At 35.0% G+C, this 22606-nt stretch overlaps 1 protein-coding gene across 1 annotated transcript in view; it reads left to right on the top strand.

Moving 5' to 3' along the window:
* The window catches only part of LOC123553285 (uncharacterized), a 36347-nt gene extending 20572 nt beyond the window's left edge, over positions 1–15775 (top strand). Inside the window, exons 3-5 of the mRNA XM_045343026.2 lie at positions 8336–8521; positions 9214–9307; positions 12257–15775. Of these exons, the coding sequence (XP_045198961.2) occupies positions 8336–8521; positions 9214–9307; positions 12257–12479 (503 nt within the window). The 3' untranslated portion in view covers positions 12480–15775. The remainder of the gene's footprint in view (positions 1–8335; positions 8522–9213; positions 9308–12256) is intronic.
* The last annotated feature ends 6831 nt before the right edge of the window (positions 15776–22606 follow it).

Below are 22606 nucleotides of genomic sequence, written 5' to 3'. Positions count from 1 at the left end.
GTAACACATTGCCTCATTATGGTAAACATTTATACCAAGTTGTTTCACAATCCCTTCATGGATAACAGAGATATTTACCGGACACGAAAAAGATCCTATTAACCTATGACTTCTAAGTATGGCCTTGACCTTGGAGCAAGGGATCTTGGTCTTGTGCATGGCACATTGTCTGATTATGGTTACCATTTATGCCAAGATATTTCAAAATCCCTTCATGGACCGGGCACAAAAACAGACCCTGTTAACATTTGAACTCTAAGTCTGACCTTGAACTTGGAGCTAGGGGTAAGGGTCTTGACCATGACACGTCGTCTCATTATGATAAACATTAATGCTAAGTAATTTCAAAACCTCTTGATGAATGGCAAAGTTACTATCCGGACACGAAACAGACCCTATTAATGTTTGACTTCTAAGTGTGACCTTGACCTTGTAGCTAGGGGTCTGAGTATTAAACAAGAAACTTCGTCTCATTAAGGTTAATATTTATGCCAAACTATTTCAAAATTCCTTCATGGATGTCAGAGTTACAGCCCGGACAAGAATTTACAAAGTTACGGTCGGACGGACGGACAGTGCGATCTTACTATGCCCACCTTCGGGGGCATAAAAATCAAAGAACATACTGTATAAATAAAAAGTTATTTGCTGAAACAGCGGATGTTATTGATAAATAAAAGCCTAAAATTATCAACTGCTTTTGTAAAATTCTTGAAATAGATATATTAGATACTTAATAATATATTAACAAAACCTGAAAGGTAAATCCCTCGGAAGCACCGAGGACAAGGCAAATAGTGAATATTGCAGACTCGATTTGATTGGGACCGCATTAGCTCTAGTAGGTTTAATGTGTACACTAGTCAGCAGTGTACATGTATTTAGATAATTTACAACCATGCTTTGCACGGAATGTCACGGATCAGAGTGAGAGACTGGCTATATTCATCACTACAACCCGGTAATCTGTAGGGAATCTAAAGTGGTAGTATATTCATTGCATGGCATGGATCCTGACCAGGCTGCGCGGATGCGCAGGCTGGTCTAGATCCATGCTGGTCGCAAACGCACTATGTTGGTTTTCTCATAGCGCGGCTCATATATGCATGATCGAAATGGACTCAAAAGAACTCTTGGTTTATCACTAACACATGTCATCTCCGGTGAAACAGCCATTGTGACGAAGCATTGGCGCATTCATGTGAATGTGAATTCTATAAACAATAGGAGTGCAACGTTTGAGAGTGTCAAGTAATTTACTTAATGTTCACTAGGAAAATTATATATTACTGAAACACTCAGAATGTGTCAACATTACATAAACTGTCAATCATACAGCTTTACCCCTTTTGTTGTTCAGCAGACATGCAACGCGTCTATCTTAGAATTTCCTGTGTTTACTTTAAAAGCGAATCTATAAACACATGTCCATTTTTATAAGAAACTCTAAAATTAGAACACGACATATTTGTTTTAGCACTATAAAAATGAAAGCAAAATGTGTTCAATGTCGATCTTTAACTGCCGACTATTCATGACCTGTCTCAACAAAAATTGTCTAAGTGTCTAGACTTATACGATGCTTCATCATATTCAAAAACTATAAGACAGAAAAGAGGAAACCATCTTGTCTCCCGACACGACAAAAATGAAAATGCTGCAGGCTTGAGCCTTTCATTGACGATAGTAGAAATTCATACAGCCTTCCACGCCCTCTAACTCGGGGTTGAACAGAATTCAACATTTACACATGTTACAAGTACAAATATAAATTAAGTGACATCGGCAAATGTGTTTATACGGCGATGTATACGGAATCTTCAATGATACACTGAAGTGCAATGCTATGAAAAGCGGCGTATGGTATGAATATTGCAGACTCGATTTGATTGGGACCGCATTAGCTCTAGTAGGTTTAATGTGTACACTAGTCAGCAGTGTACATGTATTTAGATAATTTACAACCATGCTTTGCACGGAATGTCACGGATCAGAGTGAGAGACTGGCTATATTCATCACTACAACCCGGTAATCTGTAGGGAATCTAAAGTGGTAGTATATTCATTGCATGGCATGGATCCTGACCAGGCTGCGCGGATGCGCAGGCTGGTCTAGATCCATGCTGGTCGCAAACGCACTATGTTGGTTTTCTCATAGCGCGGCTCATATATGCATGATCGAAATGGACTCAAAAGAACTCTTGGTTTATCACTAACACATGTCATCTCCGGTGAAACAGCCATTGTGACGAAGCATTGGCGCATTCATGTGAATGTGAATTCTATAAACAATAGGAGTGCAACGTTTGAGAGTGTCAAGTAATTTACTTAATGTTCACTAGGAAAATTATATATTACTGAAACACTCAGAATGTGTCAACATTACATAAACTGTCAATCATACAGCTTTACCCCTTTTGTTGTTCAGCAGACATGCAACGCGTCTATCTTAGAATTTCCTGTGTTTACTTTAAAAGCGAATCTATAAACACATGTCCATTTTTATAAGAAACTCTAAAATTAGAACACGACATATTTGTTTTAGCACTATAAAAATGAAAGCAAAATGTGTTCAATGTCGATCTTTAACTGCCGACTATTCATGACCTGTCTCAACAAAAATTGTCTAAGTGTCTAGACTTATACGATGCTTCATCATATTCAAAAACTATAAGACAGAAAAGAGGAAACCATCTTGTCTCCCGACACGACAAAATGAAAATGCTGCAGGCTTGAGCCTTTCATTGACGATAGTAGAAATTCATACAGCCTTCCACGCCCTCTAACTCGGGGTTGAACAGAATTCAACATTTACACATGTTACAAGTACAAATATAAATTAAGTGACATCGGCAAATGTGTTTATACGGCGATGTATACGGAATCTTCAATGATACACTGAAGTGCAATGCTATGAAAAGCGGCGTATGGTATGAATTTTTGCAGACTCGATTTGATTGGGACCGCATTAGCTCTAGTAGGTTTAATGTGTACACTAGTCAGCAGTGTACATGTATTTAGATAATTTACAACCATGCTTTGCACGGAATGTCACGGATCAGAGTGAGAGACTGGCTATATTCATCACTACAACCCGGTAATCTGTAGGGAATCTAAAGTGGTAGTATATTCATTGCATGGCATGGATCCTGACCAGGCTGCGCGGATGCGCAGGCTGGTCTAGATCCATGCTGGTCGCAAACGCACTATGTTGGTTTTCTCATAGCGCGGCTCATATATGCATGATCGAAATGGACTCAAAAGAACTCTTGGTTTATCACTAACACATGTCATCTCCGGTGAAACAGCCATTGTGACGAAGCATTGGCGCATTCATGTGAATGTGAATTCTATAAACAATAGGAGTGCAACGTTTGAGAGTGTCAAGTAATTTACTTAATGTTCACTAGGAAAATTATATATTACTGAAACACTCAGAATGTGTCAACATTACATAAACTGTCAATCATACAGCTTTACCCCTTTTGTTGTTCAGCAGACATGCAACGCGTCTATCTTAGAATTTCCTGTGTTTACTTTAAAAGCGAATCTATAAACACATGTCCATTTTTATAAGAAACTCTAAAATTAGAACACGACATATTTGTTTTAGCACTATAAAAATGAAAGCAAAATGTGTTCAATGTCGATCTTTAACTGCCGACTATTCATGACCTGTCTCAACAAAAATTGTCTAAGTGTCTAGACTTATACGATGCTTCATCATATTCAAAAACTATAAGACAGAAAAGAGGAAACCATCTTGTCTCCCGACACGACAAAAATGAAAATGCTGCAGGCTTGAGCCTTTCATTGACGATAGTAGAAATTCATACAGCCTTCCACGCCCTCTAACTCGGGGTTGAACAGAATTCAACATTTACACATGTTACAAGTACAAATATAAATTAAGTGACATCGGCAAATGTGTTTTATACGGCGATGTATACGGAATCTTCAATGATACACTGAAGTGCAATGCTATGAAAAGCGGCGTATGGTATGAATATTGCAGACTCGATTTGATTGGGACCGCATTAGCTCTAGTAGGTTTAATGTGTACACTAGTCAGCAGTGTACATGTATTTAGATAATTTACAACCATGCTTTGCACGGAATGTCACGGATCAGAGTGAGAGACTGGCTATATTCATCACTACAACCCGGTAATCTGTAGGGAATCTAAAGTGGTAGTATATTCATTGCATGGCATGGATCCTGACCAGGCTGCGCGGATGCGCAGGCTGGTCTAGATCCATGCTGGTCGCAAACGCACTATGTTGGTTTTCTCATAGCGCGGCTCATATATGCATGATCGAAATGGACTCAAAAGAACTCTTGGTTTATCACTAACACATGTCATCTCCGGTGAAACAGCCATTGTGACGAAGCATTGGCGCATTCATGTGAATGTGAATTCTATAAACAATAGGAGTGCAACGTTTGAGAGTGTCAAGTAATTTACTTAATGTTCACTAGGAAAATTATATATTACTGAAACACTCAGAATGTGTCAACATTACATAAACTGTCAATCATACAGCTTTACCCCTTTTGTTGTTCAGCAGACATGCAACGCGTCTATCTTAGAATTTCCTGTGTTTACTTTAAAAGCGAATCTATAAACACACATGTCCATTTTTATAAGAAACTCTAAAATTAGAACACGACATATTTGTTTTAGCACTATAAAAATGAAAGCAAAATGTGTTCAATGTCGATCTTTAACTGCCGACTATTCATGACCTGTCTCAACAAAAATTGTCTAAGTGTCTAGACTTATACGATGCTTCATCATATTCAAAAACTATAAGACAGAAAAGAGGAAACCATCTTGTCTCCCGACACGACAAAAATGAAAATGCTGCAGGCTTGAGCCTTTCATTGACGATAGTAGAAATTCATACAGCCTTCCAAGCCCTCTAACTCGGGGTTGAACAGAATTCAACATTTACACATGTTACAAGTACAAATATAAATTAAGTGACATCGGCAAATGTGTTTATACGGCGATGTATACGGAATCTTCAATGATACACTGAAGTGCAATGCTATGAAAAGCGGCGTATGGTCCCCAGTTGAAACAATGGAATAGAGAAAACAGCGTATTTATTTGGACGTTTTGTGCTGCAGACGTTTTGTGCTGTAGACGTTTGTCGATTTGTTTTCTGCTCTGCATGGTGGAAAATAAGCAACACAGATTTGCTTCATCTGTTCAGAATGTCTGGAAAGCGCCAACAAAAAAATCATCTTGGCAAAAAAATAGACATCTTTTTCACCTTAAATGAACGGAATTTTATCGTCTGGCTTAAAGAAGTGTATCACTAGAGACAGCTGTTGAGTCTTCTTGTCATAAATCACCATGTTCGTCTATGCCTACGAACGCGGTTGAGAAAAATGGACTCGTACCCATAAATAACCCAGTTTCGCATGTCACACTTTTGCGAAACGTTTATAGACCGTGTTCAATCACCATTAGTCTGTTAATTAGCTGATGTAGGTATCATGTTTCGCGTCACAGTGAATACTAAATCTATAGGGAGTGCTGGCTGCGTTGCATGATGTTGATGTAGTGATTTCAACAAGAAAAGTAGCAGTATACATTACGTAACACTGCCACTGTTCGTGAAACATTTTAAGTTGTTTCTGTCAGTAGATTAATTCTATTGTTTGATTGTTGCCTGTCAAATTATCACGTTTTCAGGCATTTTGGTTCATAGGCTAATTACCGTATCTAAAAATGTCAGTATCCTCTGTTCTGTAGTCAAGGTATAAGAATTCTTCCCAACGCATATTACACTATTTGTATATCATACGAACGTGTTTTGTCTTTCTTAATTTTGCGTATGCACTTAATATGTCTTCTAACGTAACACTTTCCCATTAAAACTACCGAAAGAACATTTTTGGATGACATACTTCTAGGATACATGTGTTTATTTACTCCATAATTATGTGCATGTAAGTGTGCACCTAGTCGGTGACTTAAAGCAATTACATAAGTAAGGTGTGAGTAAAACCTGTCATATGAATGAATTGTTACTTTTAGTTGCCTACTCTTACACCTGAAGCAGCTCGTACACTCCTGCCATGTAAAGAAAATCTAATTTCACTGCCCCTGTATTCGTAATCAAATGTCTGCCTTTTCGATCTTTTGTTCATCATCAAAGGTCCTTAAAACAAAATTGTCATACTAATCAGTCCTATCAATAAATTTAAAACCTCCCCGATCGTCCTTTAAATCTCTAAAGTCCGTCTATTTTGATCAAGAATTTGATTAAAAATCTATTTAGTAAAACACTATAACGCACCAATAATCAAAGTTTATATATATGTGTGCAATTATAGGGCTTTAGAATATAAACGAACGCATGTAAATGTTTCTTAAAAGTGCTTTAAGTGTTCTGTTTGTTTAGTTAGTGTTCAAGCTAAAAGCTCATTCTGCTCTGTATATTCGTACCTTCTTTCTTTTTAACTTACTCCCTCAATGTTTTTTAATAATTGGGTTGAAAGCAATGAAATGCTTAATTTTCAAGAAATTTTTGCATGAAATATATATTTGACACCGGGGAATAACATAAGGAACGATGACCGATACTAAATTATTGTTCGAAAATAAAGGTGATTTTGTTCACTTCTATAGTATTTTTGAAGCATTGTTATTGTACTTTACAGATGTATTTTGTAATAATTCATTCAACAGTAATGTTTTACCACGGGTAGCTTTTAATCAAAACCATGTTTAAGATTCTGAAGGGCTTAATGTGTTGGTGACTCGCTTTAAGAGCTAATTATATAACAATCACGATTATATGCTTATTTCCCAGTTTTTCATACTTAACTCGGCTGTACTCGACTAAAAACTTATTTCCCAGCAAATTACCATTTTGTGTTAAAGGTTTTCCTACTAATCTGAAATCTCATTTTCTGACTTTGCAAACAGAAATTCATAGTCAGGCACAAATATCCATTATCAGGAAAGAAATTGGTTCATATATTACTTTGCAAAGGTACGAAACGAGAAAAAAAGCTTTTACCAGAAGGTCATTAAATATCAACAGGGATAAAAGTAAAAAAAGAGCATTTCAAATTTAAGTGTAACTTGTATCTTCTTGCATAATTGACGTCACACATAAGAAATGGTCGCACAGTGGCCGCAGCGAATATCTTAAATCTTTAAAATGTTTTGCAGTGCATCGGCTACTTTGTATTATTATGATGCTTTATAAAGGTAAATGTAAGTATAAGTAATTTATTTTCATACTTGTTAACTTATACAACATCGAGTTAGAGTTTCTTTTATCTTTTCAAGGTCTCTGTCAGTTGTTTATTGCTTATAATTCGACAGCAGTTCATTCAAAAAATTCATCTGCACCACGATAGTTTATTTTTATCAATTTGTATGTTCAAGCAGTCTAAAAAGTACTTTTTCACTGGACTCGAATCAGCATATAGGCAGACAGACAGACATTTTATTTCAAATCAAATAGGCTAAAAAGCCCATGATGACATACATAGTCACAAATACAACAGCGGACAGTGTACAAAAGAAATATATATACAATGACATATATGACACATACGACTAGCAAAACTGACATTGCGTTTAAATGAAACCCTAATTAGATGAGGTAAGTACATGTATTCACCCGGAGAAGGCCGGTAGAAGATAGAAAGAAGTTACCAAAATAATGTCTTAGAAGAATACATTCAAATATATTAACATTACTGCGACATTTCACCTTTTCGTTTAATATTTACCAGGAAGCAGGATAACAACGAGGCTGGTAAGCCGATTACAAAAAGTAGTCCACAATCAGTTTAACTCGTTATTATGTAACACATTTGAAAACCACATTTGAACAGAAACAACTACAAAAAAAGACACCCACAACACACTGCCACATTCGCTATATATGTACAAATGAACATATAATACACAGTACATAATATTATGTACTACAATATGGATGCCAAGCCTTGTCGAAAATATAAATACAAGACTAGCTACCCTACATATGATTTACATTTAACAACATTTAGCTTTGGAAGACCTTATACGAAATCAGCGAAAAATAAGGTCAAATTATTTATACCCTAAATAAAAATTTAAAAGAGAGAGTACAAGTTCTGTAATATAATATCGTATCATTGGTCAGTAAACGTAAAATTAGAGGAAAACAATCAAGATACTTTACTTTGCCAATAGAAAATATAGGTTATACATATTTATGATGAGTCCTTAAAGAATTACCTATACAAAAGTGTGTTTCTTGTCTTAATAATGTGTGTAGGAAAACAAAAATTATCATTTCCTGCTATTTATATATTTCAGCATCTTGCTCAAAGCCTTCTTTGAATGCCAATTCATACACGTTGTCCGAGGACAAAGCTTCATACGCAGTGAATGAGACATATGAAATTTTCTGCGTACCTGGTTACATAAGTTCCGGCGGAAGTAATCTCGTCTGCGGAAATTCTGGTACATGGTCAATAGGGCCACCAGAGTGTACACCATCAGGTAAGATAACTCTAGTATGTATATATGGTACAACGTGGTGGACACTGATCAGTTTTCTTTGTCTGTTGGAAGTCGTTACCAAATGATTGATACAAAGTGCTAAAGACAGAGGTCGACATTACTGACCGGCTTCCTGGCTAGTATTAGTCGAGCATATGACAAACTATTATGAACTAATGTTTTTTTATCAACAATAGTTATACAATCTGTTTAGCGAGAATAACTTTTAAACACATCATTCAACTCTTACTATTTCTTGGCGTCTAACAGTTAGCAACAACAATACAGTAGTCCGATAATTAGGGCCATATGTAATAGGATTCCAATGTTTCAAAAAACCGCGGTCGAAAAGCCGTTTGTAAGTTATGAATCTGGCATCTGGATTATTGCTCTCCCGCTCCTGTTTTATTGATTTAATTACGTTAATTGACATAAGTAGTTAAGAGGATTCCGTAATCATAATATACATGTACGTAAATGTTACAGACCCCAGTCGCATACACATACTCTCCGTAGGAGTTTCTGTGATATCAGTTTTATCAACAGCAGAACCTTGTAATACTTTAATATTGAATCTGAAGTTCTTGCTCATCTGTATTGCGAATAACGATGTTTCTGTTTCGCACTAACCAGCTTTACTAACAGACAGTTGCAACGTTACGTGGTTTTGTATATGTTTGTGGTTATTTCAGAGGGAACATATCCATGGTGGCTGCTGTTAGTCGCTGTATTACTGGTTATACTATTGGTATCGTGTATTCTACCGAGATTTTTACAGTGTTGTTTGTAAGTTATACTTTTTAGCTCATCTAAACTTTGTTGAGGATTAGCTATTAGTATAGGTGGAAGGTCCGTAGTCTATCGTCATGCGTCATCTGTTTTGCTTAAACATCTTCAAATTCTCCTCTGAAACCATTCAGTGGAAGTTGATGACACTTTGCCTGGATGTTAAGTATAAACATATTTTATTGCGGGTATATACATGTACATATAAACAGACAATTACATCGTTTGTACTTATATTAGTCAAAAGGGTTGACTACATCTCAACATTAGCAACGGGTCTTCCCTATTGCAATTATTTACGTATTCAATTAAACATATAATTCAGTTAACAATATTTCATATATAAAAATATAGAAATCATGTATAAAATACATGTATTCTTACAGAAACAAACACATTTGTGACTAGTCGTGATATGGTTAAAGATGTAAGAATAAAAAATGATGTAGTTAACTTACACTAACATGCACACTCTTTGAAATAAGAACACGAAAAAGTGAGGTCTTGTCAATATTGAACATAGGTGTATGATTAAGTAAAAGAGATTTATTTAAAGATGATAAATTTGTGACAGGCGGCTCCAATGCGTTTGGTAGATATTATGTAATGCTGTACTGAGAAGAATATTTATCAGTTGTCTTCATATGACAATTCAGAATAACGTTGAGTTGAGTATTTTAAGAATAAATTTGCTTTAAATCGTGGAAGAGTTTTATCTTTTGATTTCTGTATTTTGTACAAATAAATGGAAATGTTTGACTTCTTCAGTATCCTTTCCACACGAACAGTTTGCGTCCTGAGACAGATGGTTGCGAAATAAATTAAAATTCAAATGACTGCACGAGTTTCGTCTGTCATATAGTGACAGCCAATTGATTTCCTGGTATAAACTTTGAAGTGACACGGAACGGGTTAGCCCATTAACAATTCGGGCTGTGTGATGTTGAATTTTTTTTATAGTGTTTTATTTCGTACTGTGTATATGCGTCCCACAATATAACAGCATATTCTGAACAGGTTTTAAGAAAGATATTTATGTCTGATAAAGGACGGCCTATTTAGAGTGTACTTTAAGTTTCTGATCGTGCTTAACAAATTAGAAGCCGATATAGTTATTTGGTCAATGTGGCTGTGTCATTTTCCATTTGAATTAGTGATAAAACGTAGTGTTTATGTTGTTCAACAAATTTAACAAAGGTACATGATGGTTTGTTAATATTTCATTATAGAATAAAACATGTTTTTTGTTTTGTTAGGATGTTCTTTGATGAATATTTTTCTCTTTCAAAACCGCAAAGCCCAGAGCTAATATATCTAGTTTGTAGCATTGTGTAGTAGTTCTCTACCAAATCTGTTCAAATCATGCTCATTGGACCAAACTTGGCCCCTTTCTTGGGTTCACTTCTCTAACAAAGACTTCTATATGAAAACCTTTAAAAATATATTCTTCTCTACAACCGTAATGCTTTTGACATAAAGCATGGCGTAATTTGTTGAAATATTCCCATTGGATCAAACATTTCCCAACCTCACTGTTTTCACAAAGACTTATAAAGGAAAAACTTTAAACTTAGATATTTGGCATGTAGCTTTGTGTATAGTCCAATACCAAGTTTAAGGGGGGCGGTGGTCTAGTGGATAAGGTGTCGGCCGCTCAGTCCAGGGCTCGTGGGTTCGAGCCCCATTGGGGTCACGACCATGACTTCTCATATGACACCAGTACTGGTTTTTCCAGGAAGCGGACTCGAGAGTGGTTCCAATAAGCTTGAATCTTTCATCACAATCGAGCTAAAACAAATTAGTATAAACTAATACCAAGTTTGTTCAAAACATGCCTTTGAGGTTAAATTGTTCCAGCCTAGGGACTCACTTGTTTTACATAGACTTGTATAAGAAAAACTTCTAAAGCTTCATGTCTAAAGCTTCAAGACCCAGAGCTTCGACATTTAGTAATTAGCGTTACAAGTTCATTCAGATCTTGCCCCAGGGGTTAGAATATAGGAAAAAAAAATAAATGCCTAGAACTTACATATTGGGCATATACATTAAATACAGGTCCTCTACCAAGAAATCATGTTCCCATTTGATTAAGGTGAGCGATATAGAGCCATCATGGCCCTCTTTTAATGATTATTCCATGCTTTGTTTGTGTTGTACATTTAAATTCTAGTTACATCGAACCATTCGCTTTACTAAATATTTTCCTCAGTGTTTTACATATGATCCAATTCAGTACGTATTGTCATTGCTATTTTTCAACTTTTAGTTAAGAAAATATACACATGACATAAAACTCTGTATTCCCAAGCATTCTAATCAATTGCCCATTCCTTCTGTTATATAAAAGCAAATTCTACACCAAATTAATAAAATATTAAGATAAATAATTGACATTTATACATTTCTGAAAACACAATTTTTTATATCAAGCAAACTCCAAAACAGAGTTGCCGTTCTTTCTCTTCCTCGTGAAAAGCGTTCACTAAGCCCAATAATGTCTCAAAGTCTTGTCTAGTGAAAGATATCTTGCTATAATCAACATGTAATATGACAAGAAAACCGTTTGTTTGTGAATAGTCTTAACATATTGTTTTACCCTTGTTTTATTGACAGAGGGAGAAAATAAGTTGGGTTACTCATGTTATTCTTCTTTTAATGATAACATCCAAAGTTTAAAGATAACCGTCTAACTCCCGAAAGCTGTTACAGTACAAGTTTGAACTGACAAGATGAAAATGAGGTCAGGAATGACAAATCTGTGAACTACATTGTATTCCGTTTCTTGTTTTAACTTTACCAGTAGATGTAACGACAATGTTCGTAGTATTCATATATTTGCATTTTTCCTCAGAAACACTCTAATGCTTATACAGTTCCCCCGCATGAATTTAATTCCAAAAGTTATATATTTTTCGTGGACACACTACATAATTTTCCCATTGTTTTCAGAGCAAAATCAAAGAAGAAATCAAAAGGAAATGAAACAAGAGATTTGGAACAAAACAACGATAACTACGATGATGATGATGACGACGATGATGATAGAGTAGACTCGCCCGTTCCCAACTTCACGAAAAATAAGAAAATGAGTAACATCGAATTTATGTCAAAGCTTCACGAAGACGCAGATAGAAAGACACTTAAGCGTGCAGCTAAAAATTCTACATTTTAGTGAAAAGAACTGGCACGTGGGTTAGTTCAAATGAAAATATCGCACAGCTACAGTGATTTAGCTTGTAATGTTGAAGGGTGCTCAATGTGTAACAATAATAGTAGGTCACTAGTCAGCTGACACTATTCCTTATTTTATCATAGTCAACATTTAGCAATTGCATAGTTGTAGTTCTTGAACAGAATGTTTTAGGTTTAGAGTGCAAGGTAAAACATTATTCCAAAGATATGATCAATTATGTTTAACGTAAAATCTTGTTAGGCTGTGTAAATAAGGCTTAAAAGAAATATTTGCATTCTTTGATTAATGTTATGCAAATTTGTATAGTCACTACATGTATATTTATATCTTGTAAATGCTTTGTTTCGTTATGTTGACGTATTCCGCAACCAAGGCAACGAGTTTAATGTACAAATGTTGTTCAATTACATCGATATTTTATCAATGTGTATGAGTGGTTAAGTCTGGTTCATCAAAGTTTGTTCAAATAAAAGGCTTGTTTGGAATTTTACATCTGATCAGAGAGCTATAAAAATAAATAGATCGGCAACTTGAAAGGCATATAGAGCAACTCTCTGCAACATCACGCGGGAACTGAATGAGATCTCGTTTTACCGGTGTATGAAACAGACAGCAGAAGGATAAAAACCTGTGTCGTGAAAAACTTTCTATCAGAGCGTTTGTTTATAATGATAATGGTTCTTTTTTTAAATTTTATTAATATGTTCTACGGGGGAAAGGAATGATTCTATGACTGGAAGTCTGAGAAATCAACAGTTGTCGTTTGATAATTGGACTCGATTCGGTTTATTTCGTGCCAGCCGTATCGCCAGTGTAATACTTTTGTAATTGTATGTGTATTTGATCACGGTCAGCAAACGTTTCAATAAGATACCGCGGTGACACGAGCTTATGCGAGATTATCTCCTGTTGCCATTCTGTGTATTTTATACTTTCTTTGATCTGATCATTTTAAATCCGTCTGTATTCACGTTGCGTAGCCCTTAATGCATATTATATATTATCTGGAGGTACTTTTTAAATTTGATTTTCCACCCTGGTTGCTCAAACATGAAACGGTTTGTTCGAAACTGAACTTTGACATCTGATCTTTAAGATTAATTTATGCTCACTTAAAGTACAAGTAGGATTTTCACTGGTGGTGGTTTTGAAATTTGATTTGCCTATCCTGGGTGCTCAACCCTTGAGTTATTTTTGGCAAAAGTATAAATTTGATAAATTTACTTTTCTTCGGGGTTTATATAAATATAAACCATATTGTATTATATTTGTTAAAGATATGCGTTTACAATCAGGTATTTTGCTGATATTCATTAGAATTGCAAGTATTAGAAAATATTACTACCTTCCTCTCCCTGTCTTGTTTGCTTTCTTGTACATCCAAGATTGAAATAATTGAATGAAAAATGTATACAGTTTTAACACCTGCATTTTAGTTCGAATTGTTGAAATATCCCAGTAACTATCAAATGCAATATGTATTTGGACTTAGTGTTGTTATACTCTCTGGTTCTGATGAATCATGGAATCCATTCAGTTGCATTTATAAATTATAAATCCGCTTCAGCCGCTGCTAGGGGAGCATTAGGGGTGTTGTCATTTTTATTGCCTCGTGCTGCACCACGTTTAGCGGAAGTCTATCATTTATGAACATTGTGTGGCCTCCATGATACCAAAGATCTAAAGACACTTTCAAGTTCGGGGAGACATTTAACACCTGCAACACAACACTGTGATGGTTAATAAAATCTATAAGATCCTCTCTGACTCTGATTCTTGTAGGTAAATTGCCAGGAAATTGCAAGGTACTTGCAAAGAACCGGTTGGTTCTGGTTCAGAGTTTAACGAATTGAATATTGTTGATAAACGTCGAAAAAACAAGATCACCAAAGGCTTAAACATTCGTCACAGTAGATTCGACCACTAGGCAATGTTGACATATTTGAACATATAAGTGATGTTTGATCACTAATCTATGAGAATATACATTTTGTAAGCATGTGGATGTTACAAATTCTAGAAAGTTTCACCAGTCATATGTGTGTTTTCCCACTTTTGTACTGTCGTATCATTTTCACACCATCTAGTTATATATCAGTATATACTTTTTTGTTTACACAAAACGCATATTTGGTGCCGTGAGAGATATGAATGGATGTATTTTATTACCAACCTTTGCAAAAAGGAACTATTGTATTTTGACTCTTTGAAAGCATCTAAAATTGTAATAACAACTGCAAATGACAGTCACAGTTTTGGACCACGTATTTAGAGGTCACACGTTTTGAAAAGTCGGCAAACAAATTCATTGACGATTTGACCAAAGTCAATAGCCTTTAGTTACCATTGTTATACAGTACTGTTACATGCTCGGCTTTGTAAAAAAGCAGATTTATCTCAACTGTCCACGTACAGAAATTCCATTTTGTATTTAAGTTTATGGCCATAATTCGTGTTAAAACAACAACAGAAAAAAACGCATTTCTTGTTCAAGCCTTAATGTTCTCAGCACTTGAACTAGCTCAAACTGCAATCGCTCTCAGCTCATTCCAAAGTTACAAGAAATATTCCAGCAATCTTATGTCATGTTCATAGCTCTGTGTAGGTTCAATTTTGTTGTTTTATTCAATGACTTTTATTTTGATATTGGCCTCTGTTTTCGATTATAGTAGAAAAATTTCAAATTCCAACAGCTAGTCGTTACTCTACCGTAACGTGTTTTAAACAGTATTAGTAAAAACATTATACGCGTCTGAGAGATGCCGACCCAGCACAATTGATGTGAGATTATATACCAAAGTATTTGGAATTGCTGAGAATTTATAGTAAGTTAAATCATGACAATGATAAAATTTGTAATGAGAAACAATTATGAACAATGAAACAAAAATAATTGGCACCCTATTTTTTCTTGTAAAATTTCAGACAACCATAAGAGATTTTCAGATTCTTTACTTAAAGTGTGTAAGTGTGCGCTCTTTTAAAGTGTAAACCTATTACTCGTAAAATACTTGTTGACAAAGGTTAAAAACTATTTAAGAAAGATGATCTGTCGATTTTTTTTATTCTTTGATCCTTCGTAAAAGATTGCAATTAAGAATACTTCACATTATTTCCCTTCTAGGGAATTTCTGTGTAATCAATGGATTTACCACTAAAAATTTCAAGCACTTACAAAAGGAAAAAAGTGTCACTTTATTTTAATAAAACATAAAAATATGCGCATGCATGTATTTTGATACTGACTTTGAAATAAAATATTGTAGATATACTATTTTTATTTTCAGTTATAAAATTCACCATTTTCCAAAACTTCCGTATATTTATATAGGTTTGGGTTTTTATCCTTTTTTCGACTTGCATTGAGAACTTATACGAATTCCATTATTTTCAACAGAAGTGATACTTCCCTAGGAAAAGACAGTTTGGGGTAAGTATTATACTGTTATTGACTTATGGTGAAGTCAATATGTGTTTTTACGGACCTGTAAAAATGATATTGACCGAGGACGCAGGTCCGTGAAAACATTTATTGACCGAAACACGTCTATAACTGTTATATTATATGCCCTTCTCAAATGCACTTATTTGACTTGCCCATATTTCATACATATAAGAAAAAGTGATATCACAAGAGTCATTATAACTTTTGCGGGTCAATATCGCTTTTTTGCGGACCCGAGCGTGCACCCCTTTCGACCAATCAAATGAGCGCATTTGAGATGGGTATATAATATTTAAGTTTAAACATATCCTTGCAACCTTTCACTGAAATATTTTATCTTTAGGTATTTACTTCAGATGCATGAATTTCTGATCAAAAGTATTTAACCTTACTATATATAAAAATTAAGTTTGCATATAGAGCTACATTCGTAACAAAATGTCATGCACTAACAGCTGATTGTTAAAATAACAGCCAGTATAGATCAATTTTATGCATCGAGGCGTGTCTGCACTTTACTGCGGTAAACGCCGAGGATAGCGGATAAGTCACGCCTCACTAATTGACATTGAATTATACATATTTATACTGTGTTTATCTATACATGTATGCAGTGTGTACCATTTTAAACCTAACGCATTGCATTGCTTGTTAATTTTACGTTTATATAAACTATATGAAGTAATTGTTCATGTTTCTAAATATGATATTGGAATCTGTTATTTTGGCCAGTTATTCAATTTATATTCACTGTTAATATGAATTAGCACTTTACTTCGAGTATTTCTCAAATTTGGTTTTCCCATCCTGCTTAACCAAGAAAAAGAAATTTAGAATGTAAGTATCAATTTGGTAAAAATAATTTGTCACAATAGCGATAGGAATATAAGTACTACATGTATTGTATTTATGCTTTTGTTTCTTTGTTTTGGGTTTTGTTTTACGCCGTTTTCAACAGTATTTCAGTCATGCGGGCAGTTAACCTAACCAGTGTTCCTGGATTCTGTACCAGTACAAACCTATTCTCCGCAAGTAACTGCAAACTTCCCCACATGAATTATCAGAGGTGGAGGACGAATGATTTCAGAAAAAAAATGTCTTTTATCAAATCTTCACGGAGAACATACGCCCCGTCCGGGAATCGAACTCGCGACCCCGCGAGCCGTAGACCAACGCTCTCCCTACTGAGCTAAGCGGGCGGGCTACTGTATTTACGCATTCAGCTGAAATTCATTAGATAATTATTTTTACCTCACTAACCAAGATGGATCGGAAATAAATGAACTAGAAATCTACACGCTATTTTGAATTTTGCCTTTGCGTTCTGTGTCTTCAAAATGGAAATGAAAACTTATAAATTACATTAGAATAAACATATGGTACGCTTTATAAATACATTCAATTTAAAGGTGATTATTTCAAAGTTTCATAAAACGCATCAAATGATACCATTTTAATTTGGGTTTAATACTATGTAGTGGGTCTTTTTGTTCCTTGAATAAATCTCAATAGAATTTACGAAAAGTAAAAAATGTCAAAGAAATATGCTTAAATGTGGCTGTCCACCATTAAGTAAATATCACGTAGGCACCCCTTCTTCCTCGAACTAGTAACGGATCTTCTTTACTTTAAGACAATCAAACGGACCATAATATCTTGTATCCATTAAGCATACTTTAAATGATAAAGGCAAAAAAAGAGGTTTTCAGCTGATTTCGCACGGTAGTAAGTTCACTTTTTAGATATATGTAAAATGATATATTTTACAACAAGCGTGAACACATATCTCGTACATGTAGACTGAAGCGAAATGCATTTAGGACGGATACCATCTCTTCCTGAATTATTGATAATGCGCACTGGTGTATTTTCACTTCGGGGATTACACATCATAGATTTTTGTCTCTCAAACCTCGTAGATCTAGTATTTCAACAGACACTTTCAGCACACTCTCAAAGACCATTACAAAGAGTGATAATGGAAGTATTTGATCATGTATAAATTTCAAATGAATATATTACGAGTAATGTTAATTTACCTATTTAGGCTCATCCCTTTAAAACCGTGGACATTTTTACGTTAAAAAGTGCCATTTGAATTATTATTTCGAAATTATTCTGAAAGTATTTACCTTTGTTTACATTGAAGTTGTCCAAAATGGCTGACATCGAAAAACAATTTATACATTTTTCTTTGATTTTGTTCATTCCTAGATATGAATCTGGACAGCACTGTTTAGAAAGTAATTTAACAGTTGAATATATAATTTTATTTCTCTGAGGTTCTTTCTTTCTGTTCGTTAAAACAACTCGTTCACACACTTTAAGCGATTTTTTTTCTCTCTAAAAACATTGATAAAATGTGAGTGCTATGAAAGTGACTTATTGATAAATGAGCCGCGCCATGAGAAAACCAACATAGCGGCTTTGCGACCAGCATGGTTCCAGACCAGCCTGCGCATCCGCGCAATCTGGTCAGGGTCCATTCTGTTCGCTAACAGTGTCTCTAATTGCAATAGACTTTGAAAGCGAACAGCATGGATCCTGACCAGACTGTGCGGATGCGCAGGCTGGTCTAGATCCCAATCTGACTAAAGTACTTGATCTTCTAAACGAAGATCTGAGAACGACCCATTCACATTTGTCTTCTGTATATTTTGGATTTCCAATATTGCTATTTTTATTTTCGCAAATCTTTTTCTGTTTGAACCAATCAGACAACTTGTTCGAATGTCACAGAGTAAGAAAAATTTGCAGTTAATCCAGGGCTCGAACCCGGGACCTCTCGCTTACAAAGCAAGTGCCCTACCAACTGAGCTAACCGGGTATCTGACATTATTCGACATAGAAAATGTTGATATCAAAAACCAAGGCTTTTTAAAGCTTGTAGAATGTTGTAAGTTAGCTTTTGATTGGCTAGCGGAAGGGTTGTCAGAACGAGGCCATCAATAGCTCGTTGTCAGATCCTATGCGTAGCGTAATAGGAGATGCACTTTAGTCAGATTGGTCTAGATCCATGCTGGTCGCAAAGCCACTATGTTGGTTTTCCCATGGCACGGATCAAATTACTTTTACCAGATCTCCTAATAAAATTACCAAAATATTGTGCAAGAGGACGTCAAGGTGTGTAAAGCTTTTGAAATAATTAAGAAAAATGAGCATTGTTGTTGTTGTTGTTTTTTTGTTGTTTTTTTGTTGTTGTTGTTGTTGTTGTTGTTTAATTAATGCCTAACCTTCATTTTTATTCACTTTCTCATTTTTCTGTGTCATATACATTCTACTCCAAGCATATTGGAAATAAACATGTTACATATCGACGGTGTCGATCGAAATTCCCGAAAAATAAAAAGGTGGTTTTCAGGAGAGGCAAAAAACTAATTTTTAGTGTTTCCCGCTTTTTCAAAATTAAACATAAAATACCTAATAATGATTTTTTTCAGATCAATTTCTGAAAAAAGTAAACAACACAGAACATCCATACCTGCAATGCTGTATTTGGATGTGCTACATACTTGACTTAAGAAATAATTTATAGCAAAAGAGTGTTTTATCACTTTTTATGCACGACGGGCGGTTATGACGTATTACAGCCCGAGTGTATAAATAGTGTTAAAACACTCTTTTGCTATAAATTATTTCGATTCTAATATGCCCTTAATGTAAAACAGTAGATAAAATATAGTAGCGCTCTTTCTTGGTCGCAAAAAAGACCTTGACGTCACCGCACGTTTAACGTGACGTCAATCTAGCGTAAGAGTGTTTTAACAGAGAAAAGCGTATTAGAATATTGAATATAACCTTGTAACGTAAGAAAGTGTTGAAATTCACTATTCGGCTTTTCTCCAATCAGCGAATTCATTCGGCATTTTCTATCCATCTCATTATTCGGTTTTTATTTCTTCATCATTTTCCCATTGGCTAATTGGTCCCAAATTTGGGGAGAATGTGCGCGGGATAATGCTGAACATTATTCGGCAAAGAAAAAAATAGGCATTTTCGTTATTCGGGATTTTCGATCGAGACCGTCGAAATGTACTCCTCTCTGTGGCAGAGTATTTTTAATAACTGTATACTCATTCTTATGTAACGATTGTGGTAAGTACGCTTCTGCGCGGCTACATGTATTTCTAAACCTGTGGGAAAAAAATAGCTTTTGAAATGTAAATCAATTTTCGTGAAATCTGATATAAAAAAGACACAAAGGGCGATGAAGAAATCTCAGAAATCCAAACAATCCAAACAATATCTACTTTCATTCATTGAATGACGTATGACTTTAATTCAGGTAATTTCCAGCCGCGACTGACACTCACTGAAACTACTGTCACGGAATATGTTAATCAAACAGTACTAGCTGTTAACATTAATAATTAAACAGCGCTTTCAATGTTAAATTGATGTGATTTCCACCCAATGATTAAATCGTGATAAAGGAGTGTTGAATTGATGTGTCTATTTTCAAGCACTAACAAAAATATCACAAAATTTAATTAGTATTTCGACACAGAATTATTTCGCGTTGGAAAAAATATTAGTACATTTGTGTGTCGTCACGAAAACAGCTGCTTTGCAGAAGGATCGAAGTGATGTTATGCTAGATTTATTTAAGTATGAAACCAATAATAAACTAATAAATAACCTTTATTCCTCCAATTATGCACGAGGTTGGCGGTCGAAACAGGATTCGTTTCATAAACCCTCTTGCATTTTACATCGTTTTAAGAATTCTAGCGTCCGATAATATTAGGTTATTTAACATGGTTCTGTACAATACGGAGATATATTTGGACGAGTACCCAGCTGAGAAAACCATATTGGACGAGCCGCTAGGCGAGTTCAATATGGTTTTCTCAGCTGGGTACAAGTCCAAGTATATCTCGTATTGTACAGTACGATGTTAAATAACCTTTTTATTCTATATCTATTTTATCTTACCAAAATAATAGTTTAAATTAAAAATGTTTCGCTGAATAATATATTCCTGCCTTTTCTAGTTTTTCCCAGCTTGGTATGAGTGCAAATATATATTATACAGAACAATGTTAGACCTTAAATAACCTTTTTATTCTATATTTATTTCACTTCATACGTAATATACGTAATTCATTGAATGTTGTTTTTTTCTGCGTATCATCATTAAAAGAAGTATATGGTGCATCCTCCCTACAACAGCCATTTGGCGATTTGGGTGGTAATAATACTTGGCTGAGATATTATGCCCACAAACATTGTCAGCAAGTTTGGTGAAGATCGGATGAAAACTGTTCGACTTAAAAGAGCAGACAAGGCTAAATTCCCCGTTTTTCGAGTAATTCAAGGACTATAATCAAAGAGTGCCTTGTACAATTTTACTGGTTATCGAAATTGGCCGAGATGTAATGCCCACAAACATTGTCAGCAAGTTTGGTGAAGATCCGACGAAAACTGAATTATAGAGCTGACATGTTTTGAATGCTGACCGCCCGTCCGTTGCCATTCATAATCTTCTCCATTTTGTTTCTTAACCGTTAAATAAAAACTGCTGAGGTAGCTTCAGACAGTCAGGGCTAATACCAATTTCTAGGTTTCGTCCGGATTGGCTTCTTTAAGCGACTTTTCAAATTTTCCGACATCTGATTATCCTTTTTACTGTATTTTTAAGTTTTTGATTATTAATGAACGTTTAATATTTAAATCAGATAGCATTGTTATCTCTTGAATCGTTTTTGTGTGTTTTAAACAAAAAAAAACTCAAATTAAATCCAGATTTCAAGACGCATAATCAAACTCTGTACATAGAGCGCCTACTTCATCCGATGTACATTCGGATCATTTTCACGCGTTTCGGGCTTTATCGTATGTTTAACATGGGACTGTTGAACCGTCCAAATACAGAAAATACAGGATTTTTTGTACGCGCGTGCATCTAAATACATGATTTTTGTACGCACGTGCATCCAAATATCGTAATATATTGTACGGTCACGTGTTGCAAATGAACGTTCGCGATTGGATAGATAAAATAGGTATAGAATAAAAGTCATTCAAAAACACCGGCTTTTGTAGTAGCGAACCTTTTTTCGTGACTACATAGCGTGTGTGTTTCAGAAGCAACTTCCGGTAAAATACGCTAACACTAGAATTTTCAACAGCGAACGTGCTAACGTTACCACACAACTTGCGTGTTTCAGAAACAACTTTCGTTGTAATCTAATTAAAGGAATGGCAAGAGATTGTTCTTCAGCTTTCTTGTCAACAATGTCAAAGAATCAAAACGCAGTTATGTCTCAACAATCAATAACAATTAAAAATATTTCAAACACAGCAAACTACATGTGCCTTGTCATGTGAAAAAGGACCTCCTTGGCGTTTTACTGAGAACAGAAGTTTAGAACAAACCGTGGTTTCCATACGTTGATTTATAAATACTTTTTAATTTCTACAAAAAAAATGTACATAATCTTATTATACAGAAAATGTAACATAAAAAATCAGCAAAATCAGAATTACGACAATTTCGAACACATTATCCTTTATACGTGACAACTCACATATAATGTATGAAAAGGGCCAAGCCAAGCAAAACAACTGATAATTTCTCCTTATTTTATGGGAATGATACAAATATATGTTTGGTTACCGTCTTGTGCATTGCCTATGCAATAATGGAATATATTTTAAC

Source organism: Mercenaria mercenaria, chromosome 4, assembly GCF_021730395.1.
Source record: "Mercenaria mercenaria strain notata chromosome 4, MADL_Memer_1, whole genome shotgun sequence".
Taxonomy (NCBI): domain Eukaryota; kingdom Metazoa; phylum Mollusca; class Bivalvia; order Venerida; family Veneridae; genus Mercenaria; species Mercenaria mercenaria.
This window is presented reverse-complemented; position numbering and strand designations above follow the sequence as displayed.